Source organism: Pollicipes pollicipes, unplaced genomic scaffold, assembly GCF_011947565.3.
Source record: "Pollicipes pollicipes isolate AB1234 unplaced genomic scaffold, Ppol_2.1 Scaffold_6686;HRSCAF=7923_pilon_pilon_pilon, whole genome shotgun sequence".
In the NCBI taxonomy this organism is placed as follows: domain Eukaryota; kingdom Metazoa; phylum Arthropoda; class Thecostraca; order Pollicipedomorpha; family Pollicipedidae; genus Pollicipes; species Pollicipes pollicipes.
The window spans coordinates 43494998-43514792 of record NW_023596921.1 but is presented as its reverse complement, the minus strand read 5'-3'; the positions used below and the strand labels follow the sequence as shown (position 1 = coordinate 43514792).

The 19795-nt window shown below is 47.8% G+C and overlaps 1 protein-coding gene across 2 annotated transcripts; it reads left to right on the top strand.

Moving 5' to 3' along the window:
- The first annotated feature begins 3015 nt into the window (after window positions 1-3015).
- Window positions 3016-18758, top strand: LOC119108605 (uncharacterized). 2 transcript variants are annotated; one of them, XM_037232202.1, is made up of 3 exons: window positions 3016-3138; window positions 17997-18132; window positions 18400-18758. In XM_037232202.1, exons 1-3 carry the CDS (start codon window positions 3051-3053, stop codon window positions 18578-18580), a joined length of 405 nt encoding a protein of 134 aa, XP_037088097.1. In that variant the 5' UTR covers window positions 3016-3050; the 3' UTR covers window positions 18581-18758. The 2 variants fall into 2 exon arrangements, 1 of the variants encoding a protein (XP_037088097.1); XR_005095317.1 differs by lacking the exon at window positions 3016-3138 and adding an exon at window positions 17698-17760.
- The last annotated feature ends 1037 nt before the right edge of the window (window positions 18759-19795 follow it).

The following is a 19795-nucleotide window of genomic DNA, read 5'->3' as shown; positions in this document are numbered from 1 at the left end:
GCTCGCCCCCAAAGGTTTTTCAAGAATGGTTTCCGAACGGCGCGGCGCAGCCGCGCCCTGTTTTGCACAGCTTTACACAAATGAATAGCGAATCGTTTGGTATCAAAAATTTAGATGTACTTTGTAAGGTCGATGGCCTATGGCAGGTTAAAGTCAGGCCATGGTCTCAGCGAAGTCAACTTGTAGGGAATCGTTCAATCTGATGCAACCATTGAGTGTTAGACAAAGCCATACATCTCTGAGACGCTTTCTTAGGCAACGCAAATATTGAATGAGCAAGTTACGTTGACGTAAGGTCAGGTAAAAGGGTCAGACCAAGGTCAAAAACGATCTGTTTTATTATCTTAGGGCTTGCTGTACGGGATAGATTCTGGTGCTCAATTCGAATTTATTGACAGCAGGAATCGCATTATGCATCTTCCATGAACTTATTAGAGGTCATAATATACCATTGACCTAAAATGACCTGCGTCAACATTTTGTTTTTAGAAAAACACTGCTTAGCGTAATCTTTGTCTCTTATTCAAATGCAAAACTCAGAGCAGTCTTGTATGATTTTGGTCGTCATGACCTTCAAAAGGTCAAACAAGGTTACTGACGTTAACTGAACATGCAACCTTTTCCTTAGAAAGAGTTATCTATGTTCTGGGGGCACTTAAGAAACCAACCTGGAATTTGATCTTGTTTGACCTTATTTGCCCCGAAAGTCATGACCTAGGAATCTCAAACTTTGACTAAGTGAGTTAACGTACAGGTCAACACACCTTGTGAATTTAGTGCTTCCAGCTCTCTTAGTTACCAAGATATCAGGGGGAGGGATCAAACCCGAGCGAAGGGTATCTAGCAGGCTGCCCGGGTGCGTGTTAAAAATATAAATAGAATGGATTTCACAGTAGCCTCTGGTTTCTGTTCTGGTGACAACGTAAAAATAACATTGAGACGAAGAAAACCGTACCCCTCGCTAGCAAGCAGACTATGTTCGGGGATATGTTTACGGGGGTGGGGGATCACCATAAAGGGGGCTTTGGTCAACCCTGTGTTCCTCTTAGCAAGGCTCTGGCTACCCCCAGCCTGCACACAAAAACCGATCAAGTCATCTATGTTGAATGACGGGCAATTAAATGTCCGTTTGGCCAATTCATACCTAAAGTAGGCAGCTTCCCAGCTGGATTTTTCTGGGGTGGTGTGATGTAAGGGAAGATAGTAGCAATGCTGATCCAGAAATGTGCAACAAAGCAGCCATACCATCGGTTAGCGGTCAGTCATTCGCAGACAGCCGGGCCAGGACAGTGGCCACCGACGGCTGACGGGAGCAGGGCTCAGACAATAAATATATGACAGAAGGGCCTTAATTCTGTGGCTTGGTTTCCAGAGAAGAAGCTCCACTTCTATGGCTTTTGTCACACGGTTTTTGGCAGTTTCAAGCTTCCGAATTTGTTTCCGCCTAAAATGCCACGACAAATCTTATCTCCTGAAAAGCACCCAGCAAAATAAAGGCGCCTGCAAAGTCTGTTGTACTGTGAGCCATCGATTCACTTTCAAAATTCTCACCAGACTATGCTCAGGCCATATTTTGGAATCTACCTTGGGGAGACAGATGTCTCCTCAATGACCCAAAATGCCTACCCGCTCGTGGAATTTCGGCTCCCCAGGAAAGACAACGTTGAAATGGACGAATAATTTTTTGCGAAAAAAGGTCTTACGAAAACTGCAACCCAGGCCGTCGCTTTCCTTGCTCCCCGAGATCACGGGCGTGTCATCCGGGCTTTGTGATGCACTCAGCTGTTTGGGCTAAACGGCGTCGCCAGCCTCTCACCATGGCGAGAAGGGCGAGCACCGCGAGAAATCGAACCACGCACCTGAAGTTTCCCAGACGCGCTGCGGTTAACGTAGGCGCCGCTACACTATCGGCGCCCGGCGCGCAGACTCAAACCTTTTGATATTGTTTATTTCACCAGTCGATTCTGCAAAGAATGAACGTTCCCAGGCAAGCATGGGATGGCTTGTCACGTTTTGAACTTATTTCGACCGACTCCATTCAACGCTAATGAGACCTTTCATTTCCGGTGAAATGGCCCCCTTGAGTAGAACACTACGGTGCGCAGTTTTGTTCCCGGTGAAGGGTTGAAGGGCCATTATGTCGCACCGCGGTGTGTCATCCGACCGTTATGCTGGCGACACGGGGCGGCATCCATGGCCCATGTGAGACCTTAAAGTGACACAACATATCATATTGGTCCGCTCCCTGACGCGGGACGCCTTCTGACCCGCGCAGCTGGCCCCTGACCGACACAGGAGCCATTGTGTCAGGGACCCCGAACATTTAATATTCTCTCCGAATATTATGCGTTCGCGGCTGGATGCAGTCTTCAAATCCGGCCGACATTTCTCATTGATGTGAACACATTTGCTAGACATTGATTATCATCTTGAGACCCTGACTAAAAACATCACCATCCACAACAAATGATTGTCATGGGGACTGTGCTACATGTTTTTGCCGCAAGGCCTTATTGAGAAGTGCGTATTTACATTTAATGCAAATCATAGAAGAGGTTAAGTCACCATGTGACTTTTCCATGACGTTGCAATGCACTGACCACGACGGTCATGGTTCTCAAAACTAATGCAGTGTGTACCATCATGACCTACACCGCTCGCTTACCTCTCTAAGCCGATCCGGCATGTTCAGCATCGTCGACCGGCTGGTTTTACCACAGATCTCGTATCGGTTCCACTGGAATGGACTTGTCACCTTGTCGGTGCCCGAAAGCCGGGCGTCAGGCAAGGTGTCGAGAATAGCACTCTTCCAACGACGTTCTCCCGAATGACCGCAATGTAACCACTGCATGCACGGCGTCGAAAACATCGCTGCTGAAGAGATTTTCTCGCAGGCCTCCCACACTACGGCCAGCCCTATGCAACGTGACGTCACGATCCGGTGCTGCATATATAGCGAGCCGGCCGCTGGAGGCTGCATACAGAGGCGTTTGGTGGCCAGGTCAAACAGCAGACGAGAGTGGACTAGCGTCAGATTTTCAGACAGCAATATGTGGAAACTGCTGGTCATCGCTGTTGTTTGTGTGCAGCTGTGCTGTGCACAGTACCCGAGGTACCTTCGCTTCCCGGTTGGTAGAGGTAAGATTTGGGTTGGAGAGATACTGTTTCTTCACTTCGCTTGTTGCTCAACTGACGAGCATAAGCTAACATTGGCTTGACATTTTCAGCAGGGAAAATGCCGTATTACCAAGATGAATGTGTTGGATATTTTGACTTCGAGGACAGCGAGCGATCAATTTTAACCTCCGATATAACCCGCGATCCGCTCCAACCAATGATCTTAGCTAACCCGCTGTCGATATGCATATTCCAGATGACGACACCAAATGTCATGACAGCAACATTGACGAGGAGTTCAACATAGGGGACGTATGGAGCTCCCCATTCTCTGGCTGTAAACAGAGTCACTGCGTCAAGGAGGAGGGCGTTCTCTACATTGACAGATTCCAGTGAGTCTGACGGCTTGATCTCGCCAGGAAATGTCACGCAGTGTCACAGGTCGTCCTATGGAGCAAAAGGAACATGTGATATTGTTTTAGTAAGAATGCTATTGCAACTTCCATTATCTACATTTCATGAATTGGCATTTGGACGCTGAGGAAAACTGCATTCGCTTTAAGCAGCTCTGTATACTTTACCGTTTGTCAACATACTCGTCCCCGTAAAACCAGCGGCTTTTGGATGTTGGCTTGTCTCATCAACACTTCGCTTTGCAGGTGTCCGCAGGTTAAAAAGCAGGTGGACTTTAAGAAGCTGCAGGCCGACAACCTGTTCTGCCGCGAGGCTCGGGAGACAGGAGGAAGGAGTTCCCCGAATGCTTGTGCCCGCCTTGTCTGTAAACACTACGTGGACGGCAAGCTTGTGCCGCTGCCGGCGCAACAAAATATCCTCTGCTCTGATGAGTGTTCGGATGAGACTAGGATTGCAGTTGTGGTTGCCAAAGAAGCTATTAAGAAGCAAAGAAGCTTCAGTTGTATGCTTTATTAAAATGTGATATCAAAGTGTTAATTTATCAAACGATGTACGGTTCGCGCGTATTAATAGCGCTGCATGTAGCGACCGAGTTGCCCAACGCTTTAAACACCCTGATCTCGTGTCTAAATAATTTACTGATTTTCACCTTTCATTGGCGGTGGATGTGGTGTCAGCAAGTTACAATCAATGTAAAATAATTGTTTATGTAAGTGGGCAATGCCGCTATTGGCTCATATAATCGCGCATCATTAAAAATACATGTAGATTTGATTTCATTTCGTGAGGAGTGATACGTGTCCGAAAGGCGAGCATCATCTTAAAGTACTTTTCTTTTCGAATTCAGTCAAGCTTCAGAGAATTCAGAAGTATGGTCTTACACCCTTTAGAATTTGTATGACATCAATTTTTAACTGGCCGTTAGCCTCAGCGGTCGAATAGTGACATGCCTGCGGCAGGTTTTTTCTGAAAACGGACGTGTTTGTGTATGGAAATAACTATGATCTGATGAACAAGGACAGTCGGAAGCCACGAGGTATTGGACTTTCAAATTCTTAAAGCGAGCCGCATTCAAACTATTTCCGAAAGTCAGTCTTTTATCCAGGAAATGGCATAGCTGACGAAAAACAAGGTGCGAGGGTATGTCACGAGCAGCACATCTGCAATAAAAGGTAAGGAATATCTGTATCAAGCGTTTTCATGGTCACCTGATGTAAAGCGTGCAATATGAAGTCACAAGCTCAGGTGCCAGACGAATGAAATGTGTTGCTTGCATTTGAAGGCGTGCTTACCTGAGGCACTCATACAATATACTGAATGCGCAAGAAAGTGGGGGATCAAATCGTTAAGATGCACTAAGTCTGCATGCCGTATAAACGTTGTTCTGCTTTAAAAACGAAATGTCCGAACTAACGTTGCCAGAGTTAACGAAGACAGAGCTTAGAAGAAAATATCCCTTCTTAGTCTCAGTCTTTGTGATAGTACTAGTTTCCATCTTGTGAGGCTTACAATTGACCTGACTATGCCAGGTCAAGGGCTTCAACTTTCCAGAAACTCGCACTTTTCAGTTTTACAACATTATTCATACGATTATCTCACATTTTGGCGACGCGAAACCTAAACTGGCCTATTTCATGCTGAATTCCGAGTGCAATTGTGTATATGTTGCATGTGTTTTGAGCTTAGATTTATGATATAAGACTCCGTAACTGCGAATGTAACTATGTCTACCCGCCGCGCGCGTTCCGCGGCATCGTCAGTTGCACCCCGCCGCCCGGTCGTAGATTGCTGTGCAGTGTTCCTCGACAGCCGCCGCTGGTCCGAAACCAGAAGGCTAGTAACCTGTTTTTTGTGTCGAAAAACGTGCAAGGGATGACTCACAGAATACTGAACATTTTGGCGTGATTGGATGGCATGCCGGAGATGTATCCCAAAAAACCTTAGGGGTAGCGTCGAACTCCCACTTCTCCCTATCAGGGTGAATGTTAAGCGCCTGCTTTGGCAAGAAGGTGTGGGCTACCGCGCTGGCTCTGCCTCATCGCATCAGTCTGCTAAACTATGTCTATTTGAGGTAGTTTTTGGTGGTGCAGTCAGTCGTACCGTAATGACATTTCTGGATCCCAGACCATTTTTTGAAGCAAAGTATGCAATCCATTTCAGTTTGCTCAACGTAGAACCATCTCACACAAGCTCTATGTCATTATTCTGGAATCACTCAAGAATATGTCGAAATGGAAGAACTGGTATCGATGACAAAATTGATACAAATGTGCGCCCAAAGCTTTCTAAGCGTCCGTGCACACTTTTGGGATTTAGCACGTTTTAGAGAGACACGTTTTGCACAGTGCACCCATCACGATCGTCGTAATCGTGTTGGCCATCAACTTTGCTGAAGTTTCGATTATTTGCTTTCAACTAAGCCTGTCCTTAAATAATTGTCCCTAACTCATCAACTATCATGAGTCAAATATCCATAATTGCGTGAAGCTGATTTTGTTCAACTTCTCCATCTTTGATGAGCCCAATTGCATGGCCCCTATATTGTTTCGGCAGCTAGTGCGAATAATTTAGGTCTTTCCCACTGGGACTACGGCCGGATCTCTGGAATGCCGCCAGTTGTGTCAAAGGGAATGATTCCCAGGCATGAGAGTTCCCATAACATACTTACCATTTAGCAATAGGAACCATCAAGGCAGTTAAGAAGGCGATTCATTTGGGCACCTGAGGTGCAGTGGTTAGCAAACTGGGCCGGCATTCCAGCGATCGAGATTGGAGTCGCGGGTGGACTGGAATCAAATTTTCCGCACCATCTGGCGAACAACATCAGCGGGGTACACACCAACCAGGCAATAACTGCGACTCACAGCTGATTGTAGCCGAGTAAAAACAGTCCTTGTGCAAACATGAATATTCCGAATTAGAATAATCAAGCTATCTCGGTGAACGTGCCGATCAAATTGCATATGATAAGTGCGGTTGTGCAGTGGGGTGTCGGGGAAGCCAAGGCTGTATTGTCAGATGCTTGACGATGCGCCATGTTTTCACCTCAGGTGATTCCCAACGACACATCTTGCAATACAACGTGTACCAAAACCTATCAAGCAAGCTCGTCTCTGGTCTTTGCAAGGAAATGTAGATAGCGGATTCGCCAAAAATGTAGCTCGCCGAAAATGTAGCTAGGTAGGTTCCGGCTTGGCACGGACATCCACGGGAGTTACCTCCCCCCTTACGGTGATGCATTTATTGAAAATAAGCATGCACTGAGCTGCATTTAGACTGTGATCGAAAGGCAAGCATTTGGGGATTACATCGTCGGTTTAGAAAGTCATCTGCATCGATTGCCTACATACTGTGTAGTGGCGGTGACTTCGGAAAAGGTAGGGGTGCCACATGCCAAAGTTCGGCCATAGGCGCCCTTAATGACTCGTTGGCTGGCTGCTGGGAACAAACCGAGGACGGGAGTCCACTGCAGGCGGCGGCCGACGGGAGGGGAGACGCACTGAGGGAGCCAATGGCCGCGGGGTCTGAGTACAGAGCCAGGCCCTTCCCAGAGCGCCATTGCGATACACCGCACGGTTTGTGGCCCCCCCGCCCCCCCCCCCCCCACCCCCCCCCCCCCCCCCCACCGCCAGAAAGATTCATATGGGAGTCAAGCCTCATCTCATCGGACCGCCAGGGAGCCCTGTCCGTCGTCGGTCTAGAAAGGCTTCTTCCTTGGAGACAGTGATTATAAGGGCAACACAATGTCACGAATAGAATGTTCGGAGTAGCCGTTAAGCAGAGCAGAACACCAGCTGGCTGTTAAGCCGCTTTAGCTAATGATAGCGATATAATCTTAATCGTCACAGGAAATATCTAGTCAGCTGGGCAACCAATAGCAATGAGGGGCGACGATATCGTCAAGACTTTAGCCAGCGATACGCCCGCGGCGTCTTTAACCAGCGGGTGTTATCAACATTGTGCATGCAAACGAGATGTAAACAGGTGTGGGTAGCTGCGCTAAGAGCCCATAGAACATACTTTATCTTCACACCGGAAATATCCCTCTCTGTCTTGAGTTTGACACACGAAATGCTTCATGCTCAGCGCTTGCGCATGAGAATATATATCATGGCTTAAAAATTGTCTGGCTCTGGGCCCAGCAGTTTTATGTTCTTTCAGTCGTTGAACTAGATGAACTTGCAATGTTTTACATGCTTCGTCACTGGCACAACAGAGCTACAAGAACGCATACAATTTGGGTGGATATTGGTTGCGGTCCCATCAAATGGGCTATATGTCCAACCATCTGTATTTGTATTCAACATCAGCCGACAATCCACACGCATACGTGGCTATTACGTGCCATTAGTCTGAGAGATAAAACAGTGTGACAAAAAATGCAACCAAAAGTGATGAGGGATAAAAAACACATGAGCGCATGTACGTATAAACAGTATGAGACTATCCCATCACGTCAAAAGATCTGGCAGCGCGCTTAAAAAGTAGTATTCTTGCCGTAGTAAAATACCGTACCATTGACGCGATATTCAGAACATAACGCGCTGCTTTACTGAAGAGGTCCCCAAACAGGACATATTGGCCATTTCCGGATCGATTACTGGCGCACGTAGCTCACGGGTCACCCGGATAGCTGGATCGAAACGTTGTTAAGATCCGCTTGGCGATTGTGAACTTTGTGATTGAGGCTTTAGAACTAGTTTCCATGGCGTCGTGAAATCTGGCTTTCCTTTCGAATCCAGATTTCAACGGCCATGGAAATGTTTTTTACCCCCTAAACAGTATTTCCCAGATTATATTTTGAATTGAATTTGGGCTTTGGTTGAAAAATCCGATTTCAGAGATTATGGAATCACTACTTTTTGTCGCGTGAACAAGATTACCCAATGCCAGCTAACTTCAAGACTTTTGGGGAAGCATGGATTTTCAGCGGTTAGCAGCATGCTCTCTGGCAGTTTTGACAAACTTCGGGTATACGAAGATACCCATTTAAAATGCAAATGATTTTGTCATCCCTAGATCAGATCTTTGCCAACTTTGATTACGGCCACAGTTCAAAACGTTTGCGTCGTGCGAGACGCTCACCAAGAGCGATTTCTGATTGCCTAGAAAGTCAAGGACATGCGGTGAAACGAAGCACATGCACGTGTGAAACGATTTTCAGTGGCTATCCACGCTTACTCAATCTGTGAGCTTTCCCAAGGGCGTAGTTCCCTACTCAGGGGGACGGGGAGCCTTCAGTCTCGCCCCCACTCAGGTTCCACCTCCGTCCATGCCCCCCCCCCCCCCCGCCCCTGCTGCTTGGCTCTGTTTTGACTCCGCGATATCACAGACGTAATACTTCCACCACCCATAATCTTGCACTGTTGAAGCCTCCGTCCCGTCCATGGCGCCTTGCTTCACCTGCACACTCAGGCACAAGCTCCGCAATGTTTCCGCCTACTTCAAGCTCCGCGACGATGTCGCGTGTGAAACTGATGATGGCGACCAACTTGCTAGTTCGCCGCCGCCATGCTGCAGCGTCCACCTTCGCCTGGTTCAGCCACCTAAGCGGGATGTGCAGTCGAGTTGTCACCGGGTTGCGAGCAATCCGCCGGCCTAACCTGGGCTGCCTTCTCCAGAAGCAGTTTATCAGGCGGCGAAACTGTGCGTTGTTGGTGGTCCGTAGCACGGCCTATGCAAATGTTGGACATGTTCTCAAAGTCACCAACAATGATCATGCAGTTTGTGAGGGCACCAGAAGCCATCCCTAACTGACTCTTCTGAGCCAGTTAGATCGCACCAAGATGGATGGAGGTGGAGCCGTCCGTGTTGAAACTCCCAGCCCGTGGTTCAAGTCACGATAGCGGCATGTGATCAAGCCGGCAACAGAGGCGAAACTGTGTGGCCCCAGTTGCGATACACCATTCCTATTTCCAGGCCGCCCCCAATATCGTTAAAATCTCCAGCAGACGTATAGCTGATTTTCAATTTTGGTTCTTGGCTCCCACTTCCCCTTCATGAAGACGAGACCCTGGTTCCGTGGTTCCGGCCGGCCTGTTTTTTTTCATAACACCAGTCTCTGGTTCTGGATCCGATTACTTGTTTTCATAACACCAGCCCCTGGTTTCTGGGGGCAATTGATTGCTTTGCACAATCTTGCAGCCACGACCTGACGGCAAGTACGTGGCATACTGGCCTGACAAATTATGAGTTGGGGTGGGGCTGAAACCCCTCCAAACTTTGGGAGAAAGTGGGCAAAATCTGGGGACAAACCTACTTGTTGGCATCATTTGGGGACAGGTTGGGTAATTCATCATCGTTCAGCCCCATCCCCGCTCTCAATCATTTCGGAAACCACACCCCTGGGTCGTAAGCTTGGTTGTCAAAATGATTTGAACATGTAAAAACTTTGACCTTATACACCATGTACGTACTTTGAAAACCTCCCTAGCGCGTCTAACGCGTTTTGCATGTGTTCATAGGACGTGACATTACCATGGGCGCAGTTGTCTATCATCGGGTCCAAAAACGTAATCTGAGATCATCAGTAAAGTTCACTGAAAACATTCTGCCTTTCAATGTCGGCAAAAAAGCGTGACTTGTCAAAAATGTTATCATTATTTACATTTGTCAGGCGAATCGCGTAATAACCTTTGTATTTCAACCACAACCATTGTATTACTGCAACAATACCGTTGGGAATGGATGGAACAGTGATGTTATCCCCCCTTAAAAGAAACCTTCCATGGCGAGGGTTCGCTATGTGTTGTATAGCACAGACCTGAGCGCGAAGGGAGGGGGGGGGGGGGTGACCATCGTGGCTATTTGTCACAGATAATTGGCTTTCTCGATGCCCCAATGGTAAAGCATGAATATATGTGAGGGCAGTACTTTCCACATTCGCTTATTAATTATATCGCTACTTAAGCGTGAAGCCTGGCGGTAGAAACAAGGGCAGCCTCCGGGTGAGAAAATCACACATGCGCCATAACTGACGTCACTTTCAAGATAACCGAGGCTCGCCAGTTCCTGCAGTAGCCCGGATTCATTGCATTGCCATGGAAACGCCAATCGTAGCCCGGCTCGAGAGATCCGGCTCCAATCCGGTCGTGTCATGCTCTGTATGCTGAGGTCAGTATTTTTGACGATGCTGTACTACAAGATGAGGAAGACGCGTTGGAACGTACTCGTGAAAGTATGAGACAAAAAAGTCGGCCTCGTAACACAGACGCACTGGCACGAGCCCGGGGCGGGCTCGTTGGGGCGTTGGGCGGACGTAGAAAGGTCAGCTGGCACGAGAAGGCGATGTTGTAGCAGAATAAGGATGATAAAGTCTTCATACGCTCCTGCCTGTCGAACGAAATGAAATGCAGGATTATCCATTTTAGTAGTCCCGACGCCTTTCTCCAGCACTTTTTTGCAAGTTGAAAATTAGTCACACGTTAATCTGATGGGGAAGGTGGTATTTTTGTCGAACATATAATGTTGCAGGAAACCGTGCCTGGTCGCACAGTTCGCGGAGAAATGATTTCAAATTCAGACAGTACAGCTTCTAAGGAAGTTTCCCTTCTTGTTCCTGAGACCCGCATGAAGAAGGGATCAGTTGACTCAATGCTAGTTACGTTGTAAATCAGCGCGCCAGTAGAATTATGAAGTGACCCAAAGAGTCGAATGCAAGGTTATGGTCAGGATTCACAAGAAATCGTGCTCCTTTACAACACGTGTTGGCAGTGGTGCCGATCGACGTTGAGCACCCTCGCAGCAGGTCCAGAGTAGGATGACGTCATTGGTGCTTCGGGAACTGATCTGCAGCAGTCACGCCGTTAAGAGTCATCAGTCGATAGGGTCTTTCATACGGCGGCGCCGTATATGTGCATCTCCGGTGCTCGAGAGGCCAGTTTCACTGGCAAGCTCCCCGCTAGCACGATTCCCTGTACATGTTTGCTATAGGGAACTTTTGATCCTTTGGAATGTTTCTAAAGAACGCAATTTCCACACTGCTATGTCTTCAAGCCAGTAATGGGAATGAGCCCACCTGGTGGTGACATTCACTGCCATGTCCATCTGCATCCGCTCAGTGCGATTTGTAGTCGTGTATTATTCCCATCCTCGTCGTATTTGGGGGACATAAGCGCATTCCGGTCGGCGACGTAGCTCAATTACGGCGCCAACTCGTGACGTAGTGGTCCTGTGGGTGAGATTTCACCGGTTCGTTGTAGCTGATGGCGTGAGCAGCGCTGTTTTTTTGTGCTGTCATGCTCAGGGACAACACGGGTTCGCAGTGGTCAGTCTCTTGTCGTAGGTGGGGTGGCAATGTGAGATAATGCTGCTATTCGGAACCTACCCCATGCAGTCGAATTTACACCTGTGACTTGGTTGCTGCTTCGAGAAAAGTCGCGAGCATTAGCAAAGATTAGCTCCTTTAGTCAGTGTAATCACATGTGTGGGCAAGCGTTCGTGCACTCAAAAAACAGTTGAGAATGATTTGGTGTTGAAAAACGAAAATGATTTGATGAAAACAGCATTTGAAAAAGAGCGCAAAACGCGTGGAGTGCAATGATTTGTATTGTATGGTCCTCCAATTAATGATTTCAGAACTTTTTCTCCCCAGCTTTGCGGGTTCCACCATCCCCAGAGGAGGGATGGCATAACGGCATGAAAGCTGGTAACGGCTATATTCCTCATGTCTGTTATATGTCTATGGTTTTAGTCGGAGTATCGTCGTAGTTATGTCCTATGTCGGAACCATGGGCACCATATGACCACTGTAGTCGGCACAGCCCCGAAGCCCACATCATTATCATGATGTATGTAATGATGTCCGCTCCGATGACTCAAATAGTTGTTTCTTCTCTTTATCCCACAGCTGCCCGGGGTGCAGGTTGAGCGTGAGCTGCCAATGTATAGGGTGAGAGTGCGCTGCCCTATGTGCAGGATGAGAGTGAGCTGCCCGGTGTGCAGCATGAGAGTGAGCTGCCCGGTGTACAGGGTTAAAGTGAGCCGCCCGATTTACAGGATGAGATTGAGCTGCCAGGTGTATAGAGTGAGAGCGAGCTGCCCGGTGTACGGGGTTACACAGGATGACAGTGAGCTGCCCGGTGTGCAGGGTTAGACTGAGTTACTGCACACGGGCTGTTGTATAAGCATTACTCAGAACCGGTAACGCCCACAAACTATTGGTGGTGTGTGTGTGTGTGTGTGTGTGTGTGTGTGTGTGTGTGTGTGTGTGTGTGTTGGTTGTGTGTGCGTGTGTGTGTGTGTGTGCGTGTGTGTTTGTAAGTGCTAGCCTAACGCCTCCGAAGTGTGAATGCACGCCCGTCTGGCAGTACCGAATTGCTTGCAATACCGAAATTTCAGTATTGTTAAGCTTGTTTGTGGAAAAGTGTTGAAAGCGCTCCGAAGTGGACTTTAGATCGCTTTGAGGTCGGTACTGGTAGGATGGGCTTTCGACGGTATGCTAAATAGTTGTGTTTAGAGTCAGAAGACACCTTCTCCATACGCACACATCTTTGCGGTGGCGGCGCCTGGCGACCGCCGCCGCTCCCCCCGCCACCCCGCTGGGTAATCGCCGCGAGCTTCAAGAGGGGTACTGGTCACCATTGTGAGAACTGGTCCTTTGGCAAAAGCCGCCGAACCTTGGGGGTGGGCGTGATGTCGCTGGCCGTGCCCGCGGAATGCTTGTAACTGAGTAGACCGCATCAGAATACTTTGCAGACTGCCAACAGCCTGCTCAAGTGGCATGCACCTTGAGTGCATGTTCCGGGATACGCTGCGAGATGCATGCAACTTGCGGCAATGGGTGTACTTTGCAGTCTTGTTTGAGTTTGGACCTCGGAAATTAAGTTGGCTTCATGGAGCCAGGTATTCACACATTGCGTACGGCTGGTCATGTCTTGCATTTGCTTTGAGGAAGGTGCTGTTCTATTTCGCATAGATCTTTCTGCGCTCTTTTGTTCCGAACATGTGCCTTTCCAACAGCTGGAGTCTTAGTTGCCATATAAGTGCCATATTTTTGTATAACTGTATTGTTTTAGTGTCATACCTGAATTTATGACGCTGCAGCATTATCATGCCACTATCTTAGTCAACGCCCAGAAATCGAGTGCGTTTTTCAGGGCGTCTCCAAACTGGCATGAATGAAACTACTAGCAAAGCCGCTCTCGCACGGCAGAAATAGCTGCGATCTAACGGGGTCGGCGTCAGTGGTATGCAGACAGGGGGAAGAGGCCCCGGCCGAATCACGGCACACCCCGCGGCACGCCGCGCACAAAAGGCGCCCTCCCTCGTGTGGCGGGCAGGGGCGGCCCGACCCGACCGGCGAGTGAGACGGCTCTCAGGCGCAGGACCTCACGATACTTTTAGCGTTTGCACTTGAGAAACGAACTGCTTGCTAGTTCGGACAGCTGGCTTTACAGTGTCTCACCCTGATATGTTTGTATTAATTATACAAGCCAGCATTTGTATGAATCGGCATTGAAAGCTCCTGTTTTTTCCGGTGAGGGTAGCATTTTATGAATGCCCCTTTCTACCACTGGATTTGGATAAGTCTCGGGCAGGGCGACACATCAGGCCCGGGTATAACGTATAAGTTGCGGTACGTTGGGAAATGCGTATCAAGGGTGTGTTTTCGATAGCTTAAAGTCGTGTTCGTTGAAAAGATTATCTAAGCAAGCGAATGTTTTCGTCTTCTGGCTATGTTTTGATGGATCAGAAGGCCAGATTGCATTCTTATTCATACCCTGATCTGTATTCAAACAAAGACCCCTTCCATTTTGCTTCAATGCTGCACATTTCCAAACAAACATGGATTGGTGACGTTAATACACATTGTTGACCACCTCGATCTACAATCAAAATGTTTCATCCTCAAATTTCGATCAAACACATCGCTCTGCAATCTGCCTTCGCGGCGTCCTCAATGCATGTAGAATGCAGATAAAACATTATGAAAAGCTTCTGACTTCTATCGGTATAGAAAGAGTCTACTAAGCCCTTGTAATTACGGACACCGGTGATTTATTCCATGCGGTCGTTATAACGCTTGATTCTGAAGTTTATTGATATTAACACGCGCTCGGGTGGGGGTCAACTCGGCTCGCCCCCCCAAGGTTTTCAAGATGGTTTCCGAATGGCGCGGCGCAGCCGCGCCCTGTTTTGCATAGCTTTAGACAATTGAATAGCGAATCGTTTGGCATAAAAAATTAGATGTACTTTGTAAGGGTCGCTGCCTATGGCAGGTCAAAGTCAGGCCATGGTTTCAGCGAAGTCAACTTCTAGGTAATCGTTCAATCTGATGCAACCATTGAGTGCTAGACGAAGCCATCCATCTCTGGGATGCTTTCTTAGGCAACACAAATATTGAATGAGCAAGTTGCGTTGACCTAAGGTCAGGCAAAAGGGTCAGACCAAGGTCAAAAACTACCTGTTGTATTACCTTAGGGCCTGCTGTACGGGATAGATTCTGGTGCTCATTTCGAGTTTATTGACAGCAGGAACTCCATTATACATCTTTCATGGACTTGTTAGAGGTCGGAATATATCATTGACCCTAAATGACCTGGGTTAACATTTTGTTTTTAGAAAAACATTGCTTGGCGTAATCTTTGTCGCTTATTCAAATGCAAAATTCAGAGCAGTCCTGTATGATTTTGGTCGTCATGACCTTCAAAAGGTCAAAACAAGGTTACTGACATTAACTGAACATGTGACCTTTTCTTTAGAAGCAGTTTATCTAGGTTCTGGGGCACTTAAGAAACCAACCTGGAATTTGAACCTGTTTGACCTTTTTTGACCCGAAAGTCATGACCTAGGAACCTCAAACTTTGACTAAGTGAGTCAACGTACAGGTCAAGGCACGCTGTAAATTTAGTGCTTCTAGCTCTCCTAGTTACCGAGATCTCAGGGGGGAGGGATCAAATTGACCCCCACCCGACCGAAGGGTATCTAGCAGGCCACCCGGGTGCGTGTTAAAAATGTAAACAGAATGGATTTCACGGAAGTCTCTGGTTTCTGTTCTGGTTGACGACGTAAAAATAACAGTGAAACGAAGAAAAAAAGTATCCCTCGCTAGCAACCAAACTATATCCTGGGATATTTTTGTGGGGGGATCACCATAAGGTGGGGGGGGGGGCTTTTTCAACCCTGTGTTCCTCTTAGGAAGGCTCTGGCACCCCCAGCCTGCACATAAGGACAGATCAATCATCTACGTTGAATGACGGGCAATTAAATATCCGTTTGGCTAATTCATACCTAAATTAGGCAGCTTCGCGGCGGGATTTTTCTGGGGCGGTGTGGCGAAAGGGAAGATAGTGGCAATGCTGATCCAGAAATGCGCAACAAAGCCGCCATACCATCGGTTAGCGGTCAGTCATTCGAAGGACAGCCGGGCAAGGCAGTTGCCACCGACGGCTGACCGGAGCAGTGCTCAGGCAAGAACTATATGACAGAAGGGCCTTCATTCTGTGGCTTCGCTTTCAAAGAAGGACTATCCACTTCTACGGCTTTGTCACCTGGTTTTTGGCAGTTTCAAGCTTCCGAATTTGCTTCCCCCTAAAATGCCACGACTAGTCTTATCTCCTGAAAAGCATCCAGCAAAATAAGGCGCATGCAAAATCTGTTGTACTTTGAGCCATCGATTCACTTTCGAATTCTCACCAGACTATGATCAGGCGATATTTTGGAATCTACCTTGTGGGGACCGATGCCTCCTCAATGACCCAAAATGCCTACCCGCTCGTGGAATTTCGGCTCCCCACGAAAGACAACGTTGAAAACGGACGAATAATTTTTTTTACGAAAAAGGTTTTACGAAAACTGCAACCCAAGCCGTCGCTTTCCTTGCTCCCGAGATTACGGGCGTGTCATCCGGGCTTTGTGATGCCACTCAGCTGCTGGGGCTACACGGCGTCGCCAGCCTCTCACCATGGCGAGAAGAGCGAGCACCGCGAGGAATCGAATCACGCACCTGAAGTTTCCCACACCGCGCTGCGGTTAACGTAGGCGCCACTACACTATCGGCACCCGGCGCGCAGACTCAAACATTTTGATGTTATTTATTTCACCAGTCGATTCTGCAAAGAATGAACGTTCCCAGGCAAGCATGGGATGGCTTGTCGCGTTTTGAACTTTTTTCGACCGACTCCATTCGAAGCTAATGAGACCTTTCATTTCCGGTGAAATGGCCCCCCTTGAGTAGAACACTACGGTGCGCAGTTTTGTTCCCGATGAAGGGTTGAAGGGCCATTCTGTCGCACCGCGGTGTGTTCTCCGGGCGTCATGCTACCGACACGGGGTGGCATCTCTGGCTGATGTGAGACCTTATAGGGACACATCATATCATATTTGGTCCGCTCCCTTACGCGGGACGCCTTCTGACCCGCGCAGCTGGCCCCTGACCGACACAGGAGCCATTGTGTCAGGGACCCCGAACATTTAATATTCTCTCCGAATATTGTGCGTTCGCGGCTGGATGCAGTCTTCAAATGCGACCGACATTTCTAATTGATGTGAACACATTTGCTAGACATTGATTATCATCTTGAGATCCTGACTAAAAACATCACCATCCGACATAGATGATTGTCATGGGGACTGTGTTACATAATTTGCCGCAAGGCCTTATTGAAAAGTGCGTATTTACATTTAATGCAAATCATAGAAGAGGTTCAGTCACCATGTGACTTTTCCATGACGTTGCAATGCACTGACCACGACGTCATGGTTCTCAAAACTAATGCAGTGTGTACCATCATGACCCTACACCGCTCGCCTCCCTCTCTAAGTCCATCCGGCATGTTCAGCATCGTCGACCGGCTGGTTTTACCACAGATCTCGTATCGGCTCCACTGGAACGGACTTGTCACCTTGTCGGTGCCCAAAAGCCGGGCGTCAGGCAAGGTGTCGAGAATAGCACTCTTCCAACGACGTTCTCCCCGAATGACCGCAATGTAACCACTGCATGCACGGCGTCGAAAACATCGCTGCTGAAGAGATTTTCTCGCAGGCCTCCCACACTACGGCCAGCCCTGTGCACCGTGACGTCACAGTCTGGTGACGCATATATAGCGAGCCGGCCGCTGGGGACTGCATACAGAAGCGTATCGTGGCCAGACCAGACAACAGACGAGCGTGGACTAGTGTCAGATTTTCAGACAGCAATATGTTGAAACTACTGGTCATCGCTGATTGTTTGTGTGCAGCTGTGCTGTGCACAGTACCCGAGGTACCTTCGCTTCCCGGTTGGTAGAGGTAAGGATTTGGGTTGGAGAGATACTGTTTCTTCACTTCGCTTGTTGCTCAACTGACGACCATAAGACAACATTGGCTTGACATTTCAGCATGGAAAATGCCGTATTACCAAGATGAATGTGTTGGATATTTTGACTTCGAGGACAGCGAGCGATCAATTTTAACCTCCGATGTAACCCGCGATCCCTCCAACCAATGATCTTAGTCTAACCCGCGGTCGGATATGCATATTCCAGATGACGACACCAAATGTCATGACAGCAACATTGACAAGGAGTTCAACATAGGCGACGTATGGAGCTCCCCCTTCTCTGGCTGTAAACAGAGTCACTGCGTCAAGGAGGAGGGCGTTCTCTACATTGACAGATTCCAGTGAGTCTGACGGATTGATCTCGCCAGGAAATGTCACGCAGTGTCACAGGTCGTCCTATGGAGCAAAAGGAACATGTGATATTGTTTTAGTAAGAACTCTATTGCAACTTCCATTATCTACATTTCATGAATTGGCACTTGGACGCTGAGGAAAACTGCATTCGCTTTAAGCAGCTCTGTATACTTTACCGTTTGTCAACATACTCGTCCCGTAAAACCAGCGGCTTTGGATGTTGGCTTGTCTTCATCAACACTTCGCTTTTGCAGGTGTCCGCAGGTTAAAAAGCAGGTGGACTTTAAGAAGCTGCAGGCCGACAACCTGTTCTGCCGCGAGGCTCGGGGAGACAGGAGGAAGGAGTTCCCCGAATGCTGTGCCCGCCTTGTCTGTAAACACTACGTGGACGGCAAGCTTGTGCCGCTGCCGGCGCACAAATATCCTCTGCTCTGATGAGTGTTCGGATGAGACTAGGATTGCAGTTGTGGTTGCCAAAGAAGCTATAAAGAAGCAAAGAACCTTCAGTTGTATGCTTTATTAAAATGTGATATCAAGTGTTAATTTATCAAAAGATGTACGGTCGCGCGTATTAATAGCGCTGCATGTAGCGACCGAGTTGCCCAACGCTTTAAACACCCTGATCTCGGTCTAAATAATTTACTGATTTTCACCTTTCATTTGGCGGTGATGTGGTGTCAGCAAGTTACAATCGATGTAAAATAATTGTTTATGTAAGTGGGCAATGCACGCTATTGGCTCGTATAATCGCGCATCATTAAAAATACATGTAGATTTGATTTCATTTCGTGAGGAGTGATACGTGTCCGAAAGGCGAGCATCATCTTAAAGGACTTTTCTTTTCGAATTCAGTCAAGCTTCAGAGAATTCAGAAGTATGGTCTTACACCCTTTAGAATTTGTATGACCATCAATTTTTAACTGGCCGCTTAGCCTCAGCGGTCGAATAGTGACATGCCTGCGGCAGGTTTTCTGAAAACGACGTGTTCGTGTATGGAAATAACTATGATCTGATGAACAAGGACAGGTCGGAAGCGCCGAGGTATTGGACTTTCAAATTCTTAAAGCGAGCCGCAATTCAAAACTATTTCCGAAGTCAGTCTTTTATCCAGGAAATGGCATAGCTGACGAAAACAAGGTGCGAGGGTATGTTCACGATGCATGCACATCTGCAATAAAAGAAGGAATATCTGTATCAAGCGTTTCATTGGTCACCTGATGTAAAGCCGTGCAATATGAAGTCACAAGCTCAGGTGCCAATCGAATGAAATGTGTTGCTTGCATTTGAAGGCGTGCTTACCTGAGGCACTCATACCAATATACTGAATGCGCAAGAGAAGTGGGGATCAAATCGTTAAGATGCACTACAGTCTGCATGCCGTATAAACGTTGTTATGCTTTTAAAAACGAAATGTCCGAACTAACGTTGCCAGAGTAACGAAGACAGAGCTTAGAAGAAAATATCCCTTCTTAGTCTCAGTCTTGTGATCAGTACTAGTTTCCATCTTGTGAGGCTTACAATTGACCTGACTATGCCAGGTCAAGGGCTCAATTTCCAGAAACTCGCACTTTTCAGTTTTACAACATTATTCATACGATATCTCACATTTTGGCGACGCGAAACCTAAACTGGCCTATTTCATGCTGAATT

What these genes read in the sequence shown, in the direction of transcription:
- LOC119108605 (XM_037232202.1), top strand. Translation starts at nt 3,051, where the DNA reads ATGTGGAAACTGCTGGTCATCGCTGTTGTTTGTGTGCAGCTGTGCTGT. An exon ending in TCGCTTCCCGGTTGGTAGAG is followed by an intron (nt 3,139 to 17,996) that starts GTAAGATTTGGG and finishes TGCATATTCCAG; the next exon opens with ATGACGACACCAAATGTCAT. An exon ending in CTCTACATTGACAGATTCCA is followed by an intron (nt 18,133 to 18,399) that starts GTGAGTCTGACG and finishes TCGCTTTTGCAG; the next exon opens with GTGTCCGCAGGTTAAAAAGC.